This window comes from Pezoporus flaviventris, unplaced genomic scaffold (genome assembly GCF_033815535.1).
Source record: "Pezoporus flaviventris isolate CSIRO_AGI_PZ_B2104156 unplaced genomic scaffold, CSIRO_AGI_Pfla_v1 ptg000037l, whole genome shotgun sequence".
Classification (NCBI taxonomy): domain Eukaryota; kingdom Metazoa; phylum Chordata; class Aves; order Psittaciformes; family Psittacidae; genus Pezoporus; species Pezoporus flaviventris.
Genome location: NW_026892585.1, coordinates 16785591 through 16804847, shown reverse-complemented (window position 1 = coordinate 16804847; position 19257 = coordinate 16785591). Strand labels below are relative to the sequence as shown.

Genomic DNA, 19257 nt, shown 5'->3' with positions numbered 1-19257 from the left:
ACAATACATGATAGAGAAGTAACTGCAAACAGAAATTACAGCAAAGCCTCAAATCTCCAGAGACTGATCTTCAACTGATTTTGGATTGTATTTTTTTTCCTTTGACAATACACTACATTGCCTTAATGACAATGAGTCATTATTTGCTCATCAACTCTCCTCTCTGTTGAACCATGTTGTGCCATATGCCTTTCTGGAGTGAAACAACAGTGCTTCTGCTTCCTACCCAGAACAGCACATCATATCTCAGCAACCACAAGGAAGGCATCGTACAACAGGTATACTCAGCTCATACCCTGTAACCCAACTTGTAAACAAAGACTTGTATCAGCTTGTGGGAGCAGATCTGGAATTAAGTAGACAGCTCAGGAGAAATGGAGGGAGAAAGGGAACAACAAGCTGAAATTTTAGAAGTCCCTCTGCTAGGGTAGCTTGTTTTCTTTCTTTTGGAATAGACAGCCTCAATGTTGAAAAAGTAGCATGAAAAAGATTCACAGTGCTTATAGCTCTTGGAAGAAGACACTGTAGAAAGGAACACTCAGCAGATCCAGTAATAAAATAACGCAATATTGAAAATTACTCAACTGAAGCTTCCACTGGAATTCATAAGTTTCATTGAAGTAAGTAAACCAGCAACAAGTAAAAACATTACAAGTCATCATCTAGTTCAGGCAAATTACATTCTTTTTTCCCCACTGGAAGGGGGGGGGGGGGGGGGGAAGAGGAAGAAAATAGACTTTTAAAGCCAATGTAGTAAATTTTTTCACATTATTTTTTTTTATCCTATTCCACCAAAGCTGGTATTGTCTTTGTCATTTTTCTACAGTTCTGTTACAGACAACTGTTCTGTACCAGTAGAACTCTTCTCCCAAGTAATTTCCACTGGCAAACATATGAGGACTAACAAATGAGGTCCCTTAATTAGTTCCAGGTTTTTCCAATAGCAGTGTTGGCAATACAGTTTTTCGCTCTCTGTCCATCATACAAATAACAAGGCACAGCCTGTAAACATGGCAGGGGTGTCTCTATTTTCCTTTTCATATACCAGGCAAGCAGGAGGAGTAAGAAGGAAATGTATACCTCAGTGGTGGGGTTTTATTATCAACTTTTTGGCTTGAAGTCATTTACACTCTCTTCAAGAGCACATCTTATAGATCCATGACTTGGTCATACAGAAAATTGAACTTTTCCAAGGAGGTTTCCTCAAAAAAAAATAAAATTATATTTTCCCCTTAAGGTTTGAAATGTGTTTTCTTGCTTTTCTTCTTAAGCTGTTTTCCTTTATATATGGCGTTTTTGCTTCCCTCCATATTTATGGCTTCTGCTTGTGTCCAATATTGTTTTTAGCATTTGCTTTATTTAGGGCCCCACAACCCTTGATGTTTCATTAACGTGCAACAAAAAGCTCCATGCTACTAGGCTGTGTACAGAAAAAGACCAGACTGGAAGGGACCCCAGCTTTCCCCACAGAGAAATATAGTTCCACTTGACGACTTCTGGAATGAACTTTGCCTATTATGTTTTATATAGAATTTGAATAAATCCTCTGAGTCACAAATTTCTCATTGGAACAATAGAACTACATAGAGGCCAGACGAAAATTTGGAAGCAAGTATGGATTTTCTTCCCTGTTGTGGAGCCCAGAATCCATATTTTTCTCCACAGCCACTTAGTATGGCACTCACTGACTGCTTTCGTCCAGCTTTCTTTGCTACTTCATGGTAGAAGTATTATTCTGCTTCCTATTTTATTTCCCTAGGGATCAGAAGTAGTTCAAAGACACTCTAGGTCTCTTTCCTCTATGGGCCTGGAATGGACTGCAGAGCAAGAAATTAAAACAGACTAAAAAAGGAAGTTAACTGTAAAGATGTGAAGTTTTATACACAAATCTTTGGTGTATGTATTAACCATCTCTGGTATAACCTACTGACCACGTATTTTCAATATGGACTTAGTTTAATACCTGTGCCATATAACCTCAGACAAAACCACACTAGACAAGCACAAATTGAGATAAATAATACGAAATTGGTTCATATTTGGTCTCCTTTGTTTACCAGTTCCAGTTCACATCTTCAAATGTTGTAGCAGTATTTCAACCAGAAACAGCCATCCATAACAGCCCATTGAGTTTAACAAAGACTCTAGTTTGACTGAGTATTTTAAAACTACTGCTGCCTTTTGCCCACTTTCACAATGCACGCTCACTTGTGCTGCCCCAAAAAGTTACACCAACAACTTGAAGCGGTAATGAATTAATGAAGTCCAGCATAACCAAAGAGAGATTCCTTCAGGCATATTAAGTCCATCTCTCCAGGGACAGTTTCTAGTAACAGCACAAAACACTTGCTGAGAACACAAGCTTTATTCATGAGCATATCAGGGAAGCTTTCTTCATGCAGCTCTGCCCAGATGCTCCAGGAGAGCATCACCATTCAGATCTGTGCACCTCATAAACCACTTCCTATGCATTTTGTAGGACTGTACTGCATACAAGCCAGGGATATGTGTTAAGAGAATCCATCTGTCAGAAAAAGAAGACAGATATTCAACTGTAGCTAGCTCTTGCTTCCACAGTGCTTAAAGGACCAGAGGGCCACCCAGACAGCACCTTGCATCTGAAGTGGAGCAGCGTGGTCACTCTCTAGACACCAAAGGCAGCAGCCTATCTAAGATAAGACAAGCAACATCTGCCATACAAGGACTAATTTAAACAGAGAAGCTTTGATGATATGTTGTATAAATGCCCAGCTACAGTGGGAAAGTGGGTGCTCCCAGCAGTGTAAGCTTCAAGGCCAAGCAGCTGAGATTTAACTGGAAACCCAATAACCCAATTCATTATTCTTTAGACACTTCTTATTATGTTATCTATTTGTATTCTTTTTAGGTCATCTTACTTCAAAAGTCGGGGTTATCCTGTCATTGCCTGGGAAATCACAGACATTTTGGGGGTCAGGAATTAAAAACTATTAGTCATGTTTAACATATCTGACTTAGAAATTTCAAGACCTGGTTAGAAGTTCCCTGAAGAAAACTTAAGACCAAAAGCTACTATTTTCATTACAGAAATCAAGGGACTAAAAGAACCAGAATTTCTGTCTAGGGTCATTTGATGCTAACCATGACCTTTTTTTTTATCTGGAAAAAAAAAAATCAAAAAGAGCATGAGATGGGGGAGAAGGCAAGTATGAAGACACAAGCAAGAAAAGGCAAAAAGTCAACAACAGGCACAACTTTTTTCTTCTATCGGATGTTTGACATGTACACATTGTATTTCAATTTGCATGCTTAAAAAAGGAGTAAGAACATCACTTTGAGCCCTTACATTTACAGCACTGGCCAGCCTGGATGCTATAGTCAAAAGTAACATAATATAAATCAGAATTCCCCAGGAAGTATATACAATTCTCTAACAACTGTCAAATAAGCTAGGGGTTTGGATTTCACGCATTTGGAGAATTGTCCAGTGAAAACATTTTATTACCCCTCCAAGTTTTAATGGACCCTATCAGAACAGCTGCGATTCACTTCACTTGCAGCAGAGGAAGCTGGTAATAGCTCAGAGATTGCCCCCTTCATTTCATAAACCAATTAGGACCTGGATCCTACAAGCAGAGTAACACAACCCCTTCTTTTACTGGCAAAATTCCACTTCATTCATGTGAGCTCAGAGTAAATGTCTCTGTTGGCAGAATTCAGATGCTCATAACAGCATATGTTTCTAAAACACATTTTCTAATTTGTTCCTTCTTCCAAGGAACACTCTTCCTGCACTCATCAAAATGAGCACGTCTCAATCTACCTGAAGGCTTTGTCTAGCCACCAGTTCCTTGTTCACCTCAGAAATGTTTTACTAAAAATTGCTAAGAGAATTTTAGATTATAATTTACCACGTGAGACTTTGCTAGAAAATCTTCAAAATGACAGATGTATTTAAATCATTTTTTTCTTCTAAATCAAGCATCATTTCATTTGTTTAGAAGAAGTTTTTTTGGTGGTGGTGTCAGATTTATCTATACTTTTGACTTAAATTGTATTTTTTTTGTGTTTTGAGGTTGTGATTGTTTTGGTTTTTTTTTCAAATGCATATTTGGCCTGCCAGTACGTATAAATAAAACCATATATATGCCTTACATGGGACAATACTGTACCACTGATTTCTAAACCTCAAGTTGTCAACTAATGGGGAGGCCTACTTTTACAGGTGGTAAAATAGGATCCATACGTTTTACACATAGTCTGTAATTTATGCGTTTTCCCTTAAAGCTATTTTTCTCTGAAATACTGTCATTGGTTTTCAGCCAGTGCCAGTCGGCACATCAATGACAACTCTCTCATTGAAACAGATACAATTTTATCAGTTTTTTGCACATAATGCTCTTCATTTTTTATTCATTCATTATAGCCATTGTGCCACCCCCAACAAACATTTAAGCTCTTCTCTGAACTGACATGGTGTGGGGCAGCATCCAACCTTTGTTATTTCTCTGGAACATTCAAATTACTCTCTTAAATATAGAAGAAAATAAAAAAAAATTAAAAAGCCTTACACCAAACAAAGCCTATATTGTTTGAGTTAGTGTTGTACTGTGGCTTAGTTACCTGTCAAACAGACTGACGCTTGGATAAAACACATACTGGAATCATGCATCAGAGCATGTTAAGTGCAAACCTGTGATGAAGAGCAGAGCTATGCAATTTGGGCATGCAGAGCTCTAATGATCATTTCTGGACTAGGAAAGCTCAATCAGTTGCATCAAACCCACTGCAACTCTGAGATTCTCTTCCATCCAAAAACAATTTTACATCTGTTTTACTTCCAAGAGTTCTATAAATCAGATCATAAATTTTGATGTCACCTTTAAAGATTTATACGGTGTGTATTATTTACATAGATATATGTCAGGTACATAAGAGATACCAACCACTAAAATTGAGCCATTAGTGCTGTATTCTCCAAGTCCAGTATATCATATTTAAGTCCTATTTATGGCTTACTCTGATGCAAGAGCCAGCCTATGCCTATGAAGGCTCAGTATTTCTGTTCAGGTACAGTAATGGGTGCAATACACTATTCTGACCTGTCTTTCCTATAGTTTTGGGGCAGAATAAGCTTTCCAGAATGGAAAAGTCATGATCCATTTCTTAGAAAACACTTGCATAAGAATCAGCTTTTGTGGTGTTGCTGCCTATTTGAAACAACCATCAGGAGAGGGAGGGGGCTGGTTTCTCTTCATAACAAAAGATAATAATCCTAATAAGAGTCAGTGGCCAGCAAGTCACACAATATCCTTGACACCTTTTTTTATCTTCTGTTCTTGCTGTGAACAAGCAACATTTCTAATAAGCTTAGGACTTTCATCAAGTAGAAAGTATGAGGCATAAAATACTCTGTTCATTAATAAATTTAACCACTATGTATAACAAGCACATAACTTTAGGATAACAGTTGACTTCAAGTTAGATAATAAACACTAAACTTTCTCCATTCCTTGTTGACAGGCTATTTATTACCTGGCTAATGGTTCTCCTTTCAGTCCCCTGAAAGTCATCTTGATATATGTCAGTACTTTCCAACCCCTCCCTAGACCTTAGAGCAAGAAAGAGTTTCTGGAAAGGCATAGGAGTATATGGTTTGAGATAGAAGAGAGATGTCATGAACAATCACCCCTCTGTGCTATGTCTGACACATAGGCTGGTGCTGTTCGCTCTTTTTCTTCCTGACTCAGCAGTGTCAGGAGAGATTGAGTCAGCAGCTCCTGAACAGGCCGATGCAAACAGCAACAGGGGAGGCTGGGGAGCAGACAGAGCTTCCAAACGTCACACAGAGAGCAGCACAGTTCCATCTGCAGGTCAACGTGCAGACCTAGGCAGTGGCTAGCTAAAAGGAGTGAAACCGCTTGAGAGGATCCATCAGACTCCTTTACTCCCTAATCACCCTGCCTACTAGCCATGAGCTATGAGACTTGTTTTTGTGAATCGCTCACTTGTAATAATTTCCTAAGTAATTCACCTCAGCTTCCCAGAGACTTGTGGCTGTTGCACACATTTGGCTGGATGGGATTTCATGTTAAGGTTGGCTAAGGTCAGTGTGGTAAAAGGGACTACAGAAAACATGTCTTAGCATAAACAGAAGAAAAAGAAGCAGGTTCATTAAACAGGAAATAAAGCCCACCTTTGAGTACAAAGACAGGGGAAAAAAATACTGGGCTAAAATGACACAGTCAGATGCTCGCTCTTCCCACCTCTCCATTTTCCTCCCCTTCCAGTGATGTTCTTGCATCCTGTAAAGCCAAGGCTATGGAATGGACCTGATCTAGTAACTGAGAGGTTATTTGATACTTCATGTCTCACTGCACATTTCTTCTCATCTCACAACATACTGTGGTGTTTCAGTTCAAATACATGAGTTGTAACAGAGGTTTTTATCCAGGTTTCCTGGAAAGGGAACTGGTCTTTGAATTAAATAAAAGCACATCATTCCGTGGCCTCTTTGATGCCATATACTCCTCCAACTTACTAGGAGCTCAAAGAGAAACTTTATCTGGCAATGTACAAAGACCCTCCAGAGTTACTAACCTATTCCAAATGCCTTCCAGAACTAACTGCATTATGGAAGGGTTTCTACCTGTGAACATCTCTTACAGGAGTCTCTTCTGTTTCTTTGAGCTATAAAGGATGACAGCAGGATACTCTGAGAGCTGAACCAGCAGCTACAGTCTCAGATAGCTTGCTGCTATGGTAAAAACCCTGTGCTTGCCACCGAGGAGCCTTTTTCTTCTGCCCTCTTAGGTGCCCCTGATTAAGACTACGTCTGAGAAGATTTCTCTTTTTCCAAATCCCCAAGGCAGTCACAATGAGTCTGTTGCTTTCCATTATGTCACTGAACCTGGGTTAGTCCCATGTGTGACAACCCTCAATCCTCTCGTGGTCCCTTTCAGCTTCAGAGCTGTACCAATAAGTTTCAAGCTGGAATAATTAACAGTTATGTCTGCTACTGGCTTGAAAATCAGAGGCAGGTTACTTTCTCCAGCAGCGCTGAGATGTTCAGCTGCAGCTACCTACAGTCTTCACTGGTCTGAAAAAGACACCTTATCTAGCAAAAGACATGTCCAGATAAAGCAACCAATGTACTGTGCTGTCACCAATTTGTCTGACCACACTTTTCACATACGTTGCTGAACTTGGTCACTGAAGAAAAATAGTTACTCAAAAAAAAGCAGACCAGCACTGCTATTGTACAGCCTAGTTCACAGTCCCATATCTTAAGCTGATTCAGCCTATCTGCTTTTCTATATCTTTGACAAAGGTATGTCTTATATCACTTTTTTCCCTTCCTCCATATGCCTTACTGTTTTTCCTCCATGTATCTTATCTCCATATGATGTGCTATTAATCAGCCAAAGACACCCTTCACCGCTAAGTGTTCCTCAACTGATTTTTCATCAGCACAAGTAGTTACTAGTTACAGCATTCCTCCCACATGTTAAAGGCTTGGAGGGCAGGGAGGAGGTATGGCAAGGAGGTTAGAGACTGCCTCACCACATAAATACTATCTGGGCCCTTTTTTACCAACCTGCCAGTTTGCTGTAATAATACTGCTGTTGGTTCTCAACCAAGGTACATGGTGGGAGGAAGTGGGACTGCACCCTGTCTTACTTTTTGTTATTAACCTTCGTGCTCTTCCCTTTTTCTGATTAATCTGGCTGGATGCCTGTTCAGTAGTAGCTGAAGCTTAATAGTTGAAACAATGTGTGTATATACACTGTGCCAGTAAGGCTTGCCCAACAACACTCATTCTGTCATGTTTTCCCATGCCTGTTGTCAATATCTCATTTTATACGCAAGCCCCCAGAGCCAGAGTAGGGCACAGGAAAAAAGAGAGGCGTGGAGGGAGGGAGAGGAATGGAGGGAGATGGATGAAAGAGAGAAGGGGAGAAGAAAGTAAGAGAAAATTACATCCCTCGGGAATGTCAGCTGCTGTGAACTCACCCGCTCCTCACCATGAAACGAACTGTGTGCGGGCACAGGTGGGTCCCATTCCCTGTTACCAGAGCACAGCCTACAAGCAGGGTCTAAATGAGGACTTTTCATTGCTGTTCCCTGTTTTTGTTGGAGTAAGGCCATCACAAACATTTGCAGGTGGCTTGGCCATAGCCTGACACTAAAATATTTGTGGTTGTGATAAAAATCAGAATATTGCTACAAGATGGTTCTATATAACCTTTAGGGCTTGATCCTGCTCTTACAGAACTCAACAAGAGTTTTACCCAGTTGCTCTCTGTTGGTTTTATTGCTCATTAACAGGCATATTCCCTGGCACAATTCTCCATGGTAAGGACTCATCTACCCTTTGGGGCAGCTTCAGATGTTTAAAACAAAAAAAAGGTGGGAACCCAACCCAAAACCACTGATTTGAGCACCTCAGAATTTGGGCTTGTTAAAAAGCTGAACCATCTTAACTTTGTGTGGCCAAACCAAAACCACCAAACTTTTCTGAACTCTAAACATTTTCTGAACCCATCTGCATTTTTATTCAGTTGCCTAATACCAAAACCATTGTCCAGTCTGTATTCCTCATGAATGAGCCTTGGGTATAATTCTTAGGACTTTTAGAAGGATAAGATGAAGATAAATGGAAATGACAAGATATGTTCTTTGAATAAATAAAACAGGCACCACAACAAAAAGACTGAAGCAAAAAACGACAAACAACAAGGATGCTCAACACTTTGGCAACAAGATGAAGCTGAAAATGCAGCAATTATCTCCTAGGACACACCATGAACAAAAAACAAAAGCTCCTAGGAAGAGGGAAGAATGGTGAAGAGAGTATGCTGGAGGTCACACCGTAAGTCTCATTCACATACCAACTCACACAGAGACTAAAATGCTGACAATTGCTTCCCAATAGAGCAGCTTTAGACTCAGACTTAGGAAATGTTTGCATGATTCAATCACAACGGAGAATTAAGATATGTCATGACAAAGTTTCCCCAATGAGACATTCACCACTGACTAGGAAATAGGTTTTTTTATCCTCAACCCCTCCAAGTTTGGAGATTCTAATCACCATGGCCCTGAACCAACGCAAACCTAAAACCTGACTGACAGGGTCTTGCAAAACCACATGCAGCTTTTTCCTCATTATATAGAAACAATTGTTTGGAAGCCAAGTACAGACCCATATAAAATACCTCACCACTGACTATTAAAAGTTGGTTTTGGGGTTGTTGTTTTTTTTTTTTGTTTTAATTAGGATCATAATTACCACTAGACCTATTAAGTCACAATTTGAACAGGAGTTCAATCATCCTTAACCAAAACAATGGCATTAGCTGTTTTTCTTTCTAAAACTGTAAAATAAACTGTTTCTTCCTTTCTCCCTTTCTCCCACCCCCGTCTTTGAACAGAATGGGATATATATAACACAACATTTTTTATTCACAGGCAAAGAGTATTGCACTGAAATCTCAGTGAACACTTTGTTTTGTCAATATGTAACAAAGGCACATCTATCAAGTATATTTACCTGACCCATACTATCAGATTTCTATACTAAGAACCAAATCTTGAAATAGTAGTAAAAAGGAAAATAGAGGAGAAGGAGCACAAAATGGGGCAGTGGATGGAATCAGTGTCCTGTGCACAGCTGGGCAACCCTTCCAGAGCAGTCAGTGCCACAGGCTACCCCTGCCTCCATGGCACTGGGAGATGGAGAGCCAGTGGTCTACAGCCTCCCCCAGCCACCAAGAATCTTGAAATAAAACTCAAGAATAACTGGATTTTGAGTTTTAAATGCCAGGATTTAACTTTTCAGCTTTACTCTGAAGAGGCTCGTCAATTATTTAGACAATGACTGGGGATAGAAACTGCTTTTGCACTTGTCATAGAATAAATGTGACCAAATTACAAATGACAGATAATGAATCTAGACTGTGTCTTCTTTCTTAGCCCACTGATATATCTTCTTATCCATTTGTTTTCATTCATAAACACACACATACACACACACCAAATTCGGAGTTGTATGATGAAAAACTATACCCTCAAACCATCTGGGCAGTTTCTGTATAATTAAAAACAGCTTATTATGACTTATGAGGACCTCATGTTTGCTTGAAGTAACCATGTGTACAAAACATGGATGTTTTTGTTCACACAGTTCTCCAAACAGGAGCACACAACTGGCATTGAAGCCAATACAATAAGCATCCATGCTGTCAATTCACGGGAATAAATACGGATCCATCATCATAAATTGAACAACTGTTTGCAGAGGTCTCTGTGACAAAATTCATTTATCTTTACGGTCTTTTTATTTTGTCTTCCAGCATTCCTCAGTTAAACAGAGTACGCATAAAATAGCCCAATCCCACTGAGCACACAGAAGGAAGTGATAAGATTAGCTTCAGAAATACTCCATCTTTCCTCCCAGAGCAGTCATAGAAACAACATGAACTTCAAATGTAAGCAGATAAAAACAAAAATCTGGATGGAGAAAGCAGGGCTTCCCGGCAAGTAAAGCACTCTGCCCTTTATGAATCGAAGTGTGAGGTTCAGAGTAGATGTAGTAACCTGGCCATTCCCCTACAGTCTGCAACACATTGCAGGGGTCCTTACTGCATGCTGGCAGGATCGAGAGCTAACTTCTCAAGAACCATGAGAACAACATCTGGTCTGTGTGCAACTGAACCTTAAGAACCACAAGAACAATATCCACACAGCTCCTGGAGCCAGAAAACTACAGAAATGAGAACATGGAAATGGACTCACCCAATCTGTCGATTTGTGGAAGGTGCTTGCGTAATGACCGAACTGGACTGTGGAGATGGCATGGCTTGTTGAATCACAACGCTGGTGTCATGGTTTGGCATCCTTGCATTTGTCAGCTGGTGAGATCCAGGTCCTGCCATTGCTACTCCAACTGTGTTATGCATGGAGATATTCTGTGGAAATGGGAGATAGTGGAGGAAAATTAAAATAAGATAAATGCTTTCTCTTGGTTTTCTGTTCTATAGGAGTACAACTAGAAATCTGAAAGTATCAACAATAGGAAGTTACCAGCTCCTGATAAATGCCAAGTCAATACTTGTAATAAAAAATGATAAAAAAAAAAAAGAAAAAATAACTGTTTACTTTTACAGGGCAATTTAAGTGGAAAAATACCTGCAAGTTGACTAATCACTCTTCTGTGATTCAGATTCATGATTTATAGTGGGGATACTTAGCACATATTCTCCTAACTGAACAAGATATATATTTTGTTTGAAAATGACTTTTGTGGTAAGTGCAAGGCACCTTGATTTACTACATGGGTGTTTACTGTGTACTAGGTCTTCTTAGACTGACAAGCAAATCAAGTTTTATAGTCCCAGAGTAACATACAGTACATGGTACGTCATGAAACAGCCACTTCTATTAGCCTCTATATATATTTTGCAGAGCAATAGTATCCCAGAGGCCTAGAATAAAAGCACTGTATTTGCACATATATAACCTTTGCTTCAGGTAATTTGGAGCCCTTAAAAAGTTCTTAAAAAAAAAGTTTACAGATAACTCATAAGCACAGAGTGAGCAAGCCACAAGAGACAAGGATACCACTAAGGAAGGAACTATGGAATAAAACTTCTGTTACACCTGCACACACAATACACACTGCTGCTAAACCACAGGGTTTGACTTGGCCCATGTTTAAAAACAAACAAATCTCTCAAACCAGAGATAACCCACAGTGTAAACATATGAAAAATATGGTAACCTCAAGAGCATTATTTTTCCTATCAGGCATTAATGTGTGGATTGTTAGCAGTAAGAGGAAAAGAAACTTTACATCGTCACCTCATACTAGGCTAAGGAAAAGGAAAAACACACACCTTTACACTACACTTTGCCACCAAGACTCACACAAAACATCTTCCTGACCACTGCAGTACTCAGGATTGAAAACTAAAGTTAAATTTCATTTAGTATTCCAATTTATGAGCAATTTGTGTAGTAAACACATAGAAACCATAAAATGTTAAATAAAGCTGGTGAGAAAGGAATCTCAGAGCTCTGACTGAATGTGGAGAACAGGAGAGATAGGCAACATACTGAATCCCAGACCTAAAAGGAAGATTGCATTCTGAACCAGAACAAGAATAAACCTTTTAGATGACATTATGGAAAAAGAGCCGATCATTAGAGGACCTAACATTGAAAGCCTTAGCTGTCACCCCCCTGTCTCCCAAGTCTTACATATCTCAGGCGATCTCCCAGGCTAGTGTGAACACAGGAATCTCTCTGTTTCTTTTAGAGGAGTTGTTCCAGTCTTCCTAAACAGACAGACAGAGGTACTGCCTGCAGCATCATCATTCTAACTGCAGCCACATGGTTAGACCCAGTATGAAGACTCAGCTCCAAGTTCCTCTTCAAGTAAATAATTTACATAGTATGAATCAGGTCCAGTAGTCACTTATTTTTCATAGATTTTCATGAATTTCTCTAGATTACAGACTCCAGACCACAGATTTCCAAGAGCTATGAACAATGATCTGCTACATAGGACAATCTTTGAGGAAAAGTGAATGGCGCCATGAGTCCACGATGCCTGGGAAGGGACAGGGTGTAAATCCATCATGAGCTTTAAACTAGTGGTACCCCAGCAGTTGCCCAGATTCTGACTGGATTTTGTTGTACCATGGCAAGGTAGAACTTAAAGATTTTATATCAGATTCTTGTACTCCTAGATTCAGTATTTTAATTTTCTTCTCGTTCTCTCTCCCTTTCCCCCTATAATCCCAGACCTCTCTAAGGTACAAATTGTATGAATTATGATGTTATTGTGCTTGCACAGAAGACATTGTAATTGTTCGCTTACATGCATAAACTTGTAATGGTGTTTCAGAGTTTTAATAATTTCCAGTAAGCTATCTTTTCAGAAAGTAGGCTGAATATGTGATGCATGGAAAGCAAAACCAGAATGAAAACCTGTCAATGCATCCATATGTCCATTCTTCTCAGTAATGTAAGCACTGTTGTTGGGCAGGACTATAAAATTATACTATGCTGCCAAGAAAAGGCCTACAATTTCCCAACAAAACGTCAACCTCAGCATGACTCTCAATTCACAAGAAAGGGATTTGGCAATCTCAGAATAATTCACATTGGTGAGATGCTTGTGAATTTACAGAGAAGTTCAAGCAAGTTCATACTTAAATGGAAATGTGTGTGCTTTGAAAGATGGCAGGAAGGTAATGCACGATAGATATGACACTAAGCCTATCTGATCTAGTCATATGCATCATGACATGCAGGATGACTCTAAATCACCAGCACAGCAAGACTAGGCCCATTGCATGTGTCATGCAGACGGTCTTCAGAAGAAGTCCTAAAACAGCCTTGTTGTGTTGAGCTCTGCACCTGATTCTGAATGGATCTGGATAGGACATTAATGACCTCCTTGCAGAATTGACTTTGGGCCCTTATAGGAGCCGGACAAATTGGGCAACATTGGCTGAATTTATAGTTGAACTGTTAGTTAGCTAGGCTGCTTCCAGCTCTACTTTTAAGGAGTTCTGCATGCTCTTCCATCAGGGATCCAAGAGGAACATCTCACTTTGACTTGTCTTTTCATTCTCCTCCAGCTCTTGAGACAATGATTAAGATTAACTGATACTAGATGGGGAGCTCCCTGCACTTCAATTCAGAGAAGTCGTCAACAGGAGTGATATTGTGGGTAGAGCTCTCCTGCTTTTAGCACTCCAAGACCCATCCATACTCCAAGAAGAGTATGACACAGTCTTCTCAGAGATCTTCACAGCTGTCCTTCAGCATTAGAAGAAGACATGTGAGCTTATTATTATTCATTTTATTAAACTGAACTTAAATGTTCACATGGGGAACAAGCCACCTGCATACCAGGAGCTGTAGAGACATGAAAGACATTGCCTGTCCTTAAAATTCATTTAATGTATCTTAAATAAGATCCAATAAATAAAGAGGAATTTATTTCCTCTAGGATTAAGTTTCATCCTCAAAGTTCCCAGTCACTCCCACTGAAGCAGAAAGGAGGATTATAACACTAAAAAGCTTTTGTAGAAATGCTTTCCTTGCCCATGTGCTCATACTGTACTTTCCAGCAGTATTTAACATTCATACAAATAAAACAAAAAACAAGCTATATCCACAAACCTCTTTTAAATCAACATGCTCATTCTCAACCTTTCCAGCTGCAAGAGGAAAGAGAATAGATCAACATCAGCTTGACTTCTCCCCAGTTACACTGTATTCTGCATTTTATCTTCAAAAAAACATTTGAGCATTTTTCTCCCACATGCAACCATTTAATTTTGGATAGGCAACACACTTTTTTTTTCTTTCTAAAGGGTAAAAACTTCTTTAAGTCATGCTTCCATGTTCTGGTGGAGAGGATTACACATCACAAGAACACACACCCTGTTGGCAAGCACAGCAGAGAAATGACGGCTCCACAGATACAGGCGAAATACTCCCCATGACTCTAGGCAGTCACCATTTCCATTAAACCTTGGTTCTTCCAGAGAAACACCCATCCATGACACAGAGCACCACCTGTATCACATATCTCCATCAACTGAAGGCAAAGGATGAAGAAAATGGAGCCATCCTTTCCGATTCATTGTAATCTCCTGAGTTTCAAGCAGTTTGTTTGTGCTTTTAGACCATAATAGCAGGTTTCTGAACCAAGGCCAGCTTATATTTTTTTCTACTATTCCTTCTTAACTGTGAGGTTTACTGAAAATCACAAATACTAGTTTTGTACAAACTGAAAATTTATTCAGGATTGTTGTGAGAGAGCTTTTAGATTACTAGAGCTGCCACCTATAACCAACTGTACATAAATATGCTTTGCAGACTATTATATAGGTTCTAAAGTAAGAAGGCATTTGGCATGAAAAATGAAAATTCAATTCATCTAAACAAAGACAAAAGCACTTTCTGGCATTTTTTCTGTTTTCTGGGGAAAAATATAAAAAAAAAAAAAAAAGTAACTATTTTCCCAAACAGCAGCTTTGTGTATTTTTCAAATAATTTAAAAGAGAAAAAGGCATCAAATGAAAAAAAAAAAAAAAAAAAATAGTTAAATGCACAGGAGTATTTTAGAATTCCTATAGCTTGGCCTCTCACTATATATTTAACAAGGATAAATATTCTAAGCTGCCCCACTTTCAGGCATTTTATAATTTATGAGGAAAGAAAACATGTATTTCTAACCTGGAGTCTTCTAGAAGGCTCTCCAGACACACAGTATTCAGGGCAACCAACAACATATTTAAATGGCAGCTACATGTGCACATTTAAGTAGTGTACAGTAGCATCTTGCCTGATTATGGAGATCATAATTTCACCCACTGCACATGCTGCTTACACAACCAAAGAACCTGCTGGCTTAAAAACTTGAAAGACATAGTTGTAAAGAAAATTATAGACTAAATGTGTCAAATAACGCAAGGCTTCAAAATTATTTTGATCATTTACAATCTGCATCAAAATTAATGAACCTCTATGGATTCTCTCCCAACAGAAGAAAACGATCATCATAAAACCAAAGTTATCAAATCTCCCCAGAAACATCACCAACTCATTTATTATCTCATTATTCAAATCGATGTGCAAGGAAAACACACTCACACCAGCCCATCACAACTGCTAGTAGCATGCAGCATCTAAAATTCCATAAGCACAGAACTAAGCTTGCTGTCCACCCAAGGCAAACAAACATAGCAGAGGAACTAGAGAAGAAAATGGAGATAAAAAATGAACTAATACAGTTGAAGGATTACAGGAAAAGGAAAGACTATTATGAAGATTCAAATTTAAAAAAAAAAAGGAAAAAGTTCCATTATGTGAAATATGGGAGAACGTAAACTTGGAAGAGACTGAAATGCAATACCTTTTTTAACCTGTAACATCTGTATAGCTTGAATGAGAAAAAGCACTAAAGCGGATAAAAGGACACAGAAAAGAATTGCTGGAAAATGCTGTGTAGTAACATTAAGTAGAGGGACAAAGCGCTAGAAAGATCTTATTGAAGACTGCTAAAATCTATTTAACTCCCTTACTTGGCGAGAGGCATGAAGTCACTTACAAGGTTGACACATGAAAATACAGAACTGATGCCAAAGGATCTATTCCTCAAAACACTTCAAAGAAAGGCAAATACTCACTTAACAGCTACTTAATAAAAAGGGCACATTTAAAAAAAAACAAAATGCCAGCAGGCATGATATATCCCAGAATGCAGAAGGACTCTTCCTGGCCCCCCAAGGCCTATCTAACATCTACTGTTGAACTGGACACAGCTGGCTACGCACACAATGATGGAGACTCAAAGGCCAGAAGCAGTATGAGTATATCTGACTTCTTGAACCCTGGGCACCACTGCTCAATCAAATGTTATCAACCTGATCTCCTTAGGGGTAGAAACATAAAGAAACATTAAACTCCTTACTCAAAAATGACAAGTAATGATAGGCAGATGGGGGAAGAAGGGAAACACTGCTTTTACAGAAATCATAAAGCTTTGAATCTGTACTTATCAGTCTCGACCACTGGTTTCCAATTTTTTGGATCACAGACCTCTGTCAACCCTCTGAATTTCTCACAGAGCACTCTGTGCTCTTATCATAAATTGTGTAATTAAGGCAAGATGGTTCCACAGACCAGCTGCAGATGACTTACCACAGCTTTGCGACCACCAGCAGTTCACAGACCAGAGTTTAACTGCCACCCAAATATCGCTTCCGAGCACCGTGTCTAGAATTTCTGAATTTCTTGACAAAAAGATAACATTTCTGAAGGTATCGACAGGCTTCAGTAGCCCCGGTCCTTTTATTAAAATGTCTTCAGTCTTCTGGAGCCCTAGTGAATAATTACTGTTAATTAATAGATCAGACTCCTGTAGTGGGGCTGGCAGGAGCTTTGCAAAATTTTATCCTAAATATCTATGCTGAAACATGCAGAGAAATTTCCTTTGGTTTTCAGTTAGGATTAATTATTCTTATATGTAGACATGCTAGCTGATCCTGAGGAGGCACAAACAAAAAGAAAACACCTCATCAATCTTTTTATCCTGTTTTCTGTCAATAGCTGTTACTATGTTATCAGAAAGACTGTCTGAGATACACTGAATGATGCAAATGAAACCTCAAGTCCGTTAATCTCCAGCAAACAACACGCTGCTGCTAAGAAGCATGGCACAAGACACAGGAGAGACATATGAAGTGCTAAGCCAGCTATAAGCCATCTCAAGGCTGCAGCAGTCACTACTATAACTCGAAGTCCCAAGAACCCATTTAAGCTGTACTAATCCTCTTAAGGCCACTGCCTGAAGGGTGATAGCCCTGCACAAAATCTTCACAACACAGGCACTTTGACATGCCTCCACCCTGCCTCTGCCCCTTGGGTACCCAGAGTGCACAGTCATCTCCCCTGGACTTCTCCTCCCATCTTCTGGGGAAACTGCACATGAACCTCTTCCAGGGGCAAGTTAAGCCTCCTTGCCTGCCCTCCACTTTGGCTGCGGGTGTAAGCAAATGCTCTGACTTCTCTGATACTATGAATGAAATGCAAGAGATCTAGAATTTTTGGTCTTTTATCTTAATTTTTGTGACATGATCTAATTACAGATGATCAGTGGTGCCCTCTAATTATCAATAAAAATGAATACTGAAAGATGACCCTTGTCTTCCATGGTTCCCTCCCCTCTTCCCTCACTACCCTCCTTATGCCCTTTTCTGTATGTCTGTTCAGACTATGCTTTTGACATATGAAGCCTTCGTTAAATACACAGTAAGTAATATATGGTACCAGATGTACCCACGATAAACCATTTACTATGGTAGGAGATGCATGGAATGTATTTTAAAGCAAAAGAAAATTTTGTGAGACTGATCTCACCAGAGTTTGAAAGGAAATAGCTTTTCTGCTGGAAAAGATGACATCAGATTGCATGCTTATGCTGAAGTTTCCTATAGATATCTCCCATTTTCCTCAGGGTTGCTTGTTTCATACACAGTTACTTGCCCAAGATAGCCATTTAAGAAACATAGCACAAAGAGCCTCTTCTGTTCAAATAAATGTCAGTAACATTGAGTGTGCATAACCCAGTTGGGGTCACTCAGGGTGTTTTGCACTGCTAACGCCACACTACGTCTTGCTAATTGGGAGGCTGCAAAACAGAGGGAGCATAATCGGCTGCTTGCCTCTACCCAGCTCTGTCGTACTTTATGCAAAAGCCATAAACTGACTTTTTCATTTCTTCCAAGTTGCCTATTGTGACATTTATAAACAGGAACCTGGCAGCATGTCAATGGTGCAAACTGATTTCCTTTTCTAAATACAATTTAAAAAAGCAAATAAACAAGGTTATGCCTGCTAATGAAACATTATATGCCATGCTGGAGCTAGTTTTTCTCAAGTGTATTCTCTAGAGCAGATGGAACACCAATAAACACAAAACAACAAACCCTTTTATAAAAAGCATGTTTGTCAGAAAATACATTCTCCATAGAACTTTGTCTAAGGAAAAACTGGCTTATATCTGTAATGTTATCTTGGGGACCCAATTATGGTCCCATTAGATTGCTGTAAACAAGGGAGCTTGCCATGAATTCCAAATGTAGAAATGCTAGTAAGAAACTTGAAAAGGAAGAAAAGAGATTTGCCAGTATACTTACTAGGTGTAATTCCTAGAGGCCTGAGTTGAAATCAAGGCCTTATTGTGCTAAAATCTGTATAGACACATTGATGGGCTACACTTGCCCACAAGCCTTAGAGTCTGGAGACAAAGCAAGGAAAGGGAAAGGAATTAAAAGAGAGAAAGTGATTTGTGTAGCCAAAAATCAAGACTCAATGGAAGGGCTTTTTTCTCGCAGGTCAGTATCTTAGCCGTTATTTTACACTGTTTCTTTGAATCTAATACTTATCCACGAACTCATAAAACCAGAAAACTTTATTAAAAAAACAAATGCAAACAAAACCCAAATATAATTGTAAGCTCTACTATGATTGTTTTCCAGCACTATCATTTCATTTTGGCAAGTCAGACAGAATGCGTGTACAAAGTGGGTACTCAAAGAGCCTTCTCAAAGTAGGTGCATGTCAACTTTTACAGGACAAGCAATTAGACATCTAAAAGCAGCTGCCAGATCTGGAGGCCAGTCATAGGGTAGTTGAAAACCTGGCTTTCCTTTCTTTATTGTAAAGAGTTTTGTTTTTATCCATCATGAAACA

At 39.3% G+C, this 19257-nt stretch overlaps 1 protein-coding gene across 2 annotated transcripts in view; it reads right to left on the bottom strand.

The window, feature by feature from the left end:
- CREB5 (cAMP responsive element binding protein 5) overlaps nt 1–19257 on the bottom strand; it is a 254291-nt gene that overhangs the window by 160806 nt on the left and 74228 nt on the right. For both annotated transcript variants that reach the window (XM_061464839.1, XM_061464838.1), the window contains one exon: nt 10777–10949. In XM_061464839.1, the coding sequence (XP_061320823.1) occupies nt 10777–10949 (173 nt within the window). The remainder of the gene's footprint in view (nt 1–10776; nt 10950–19257) is intronic.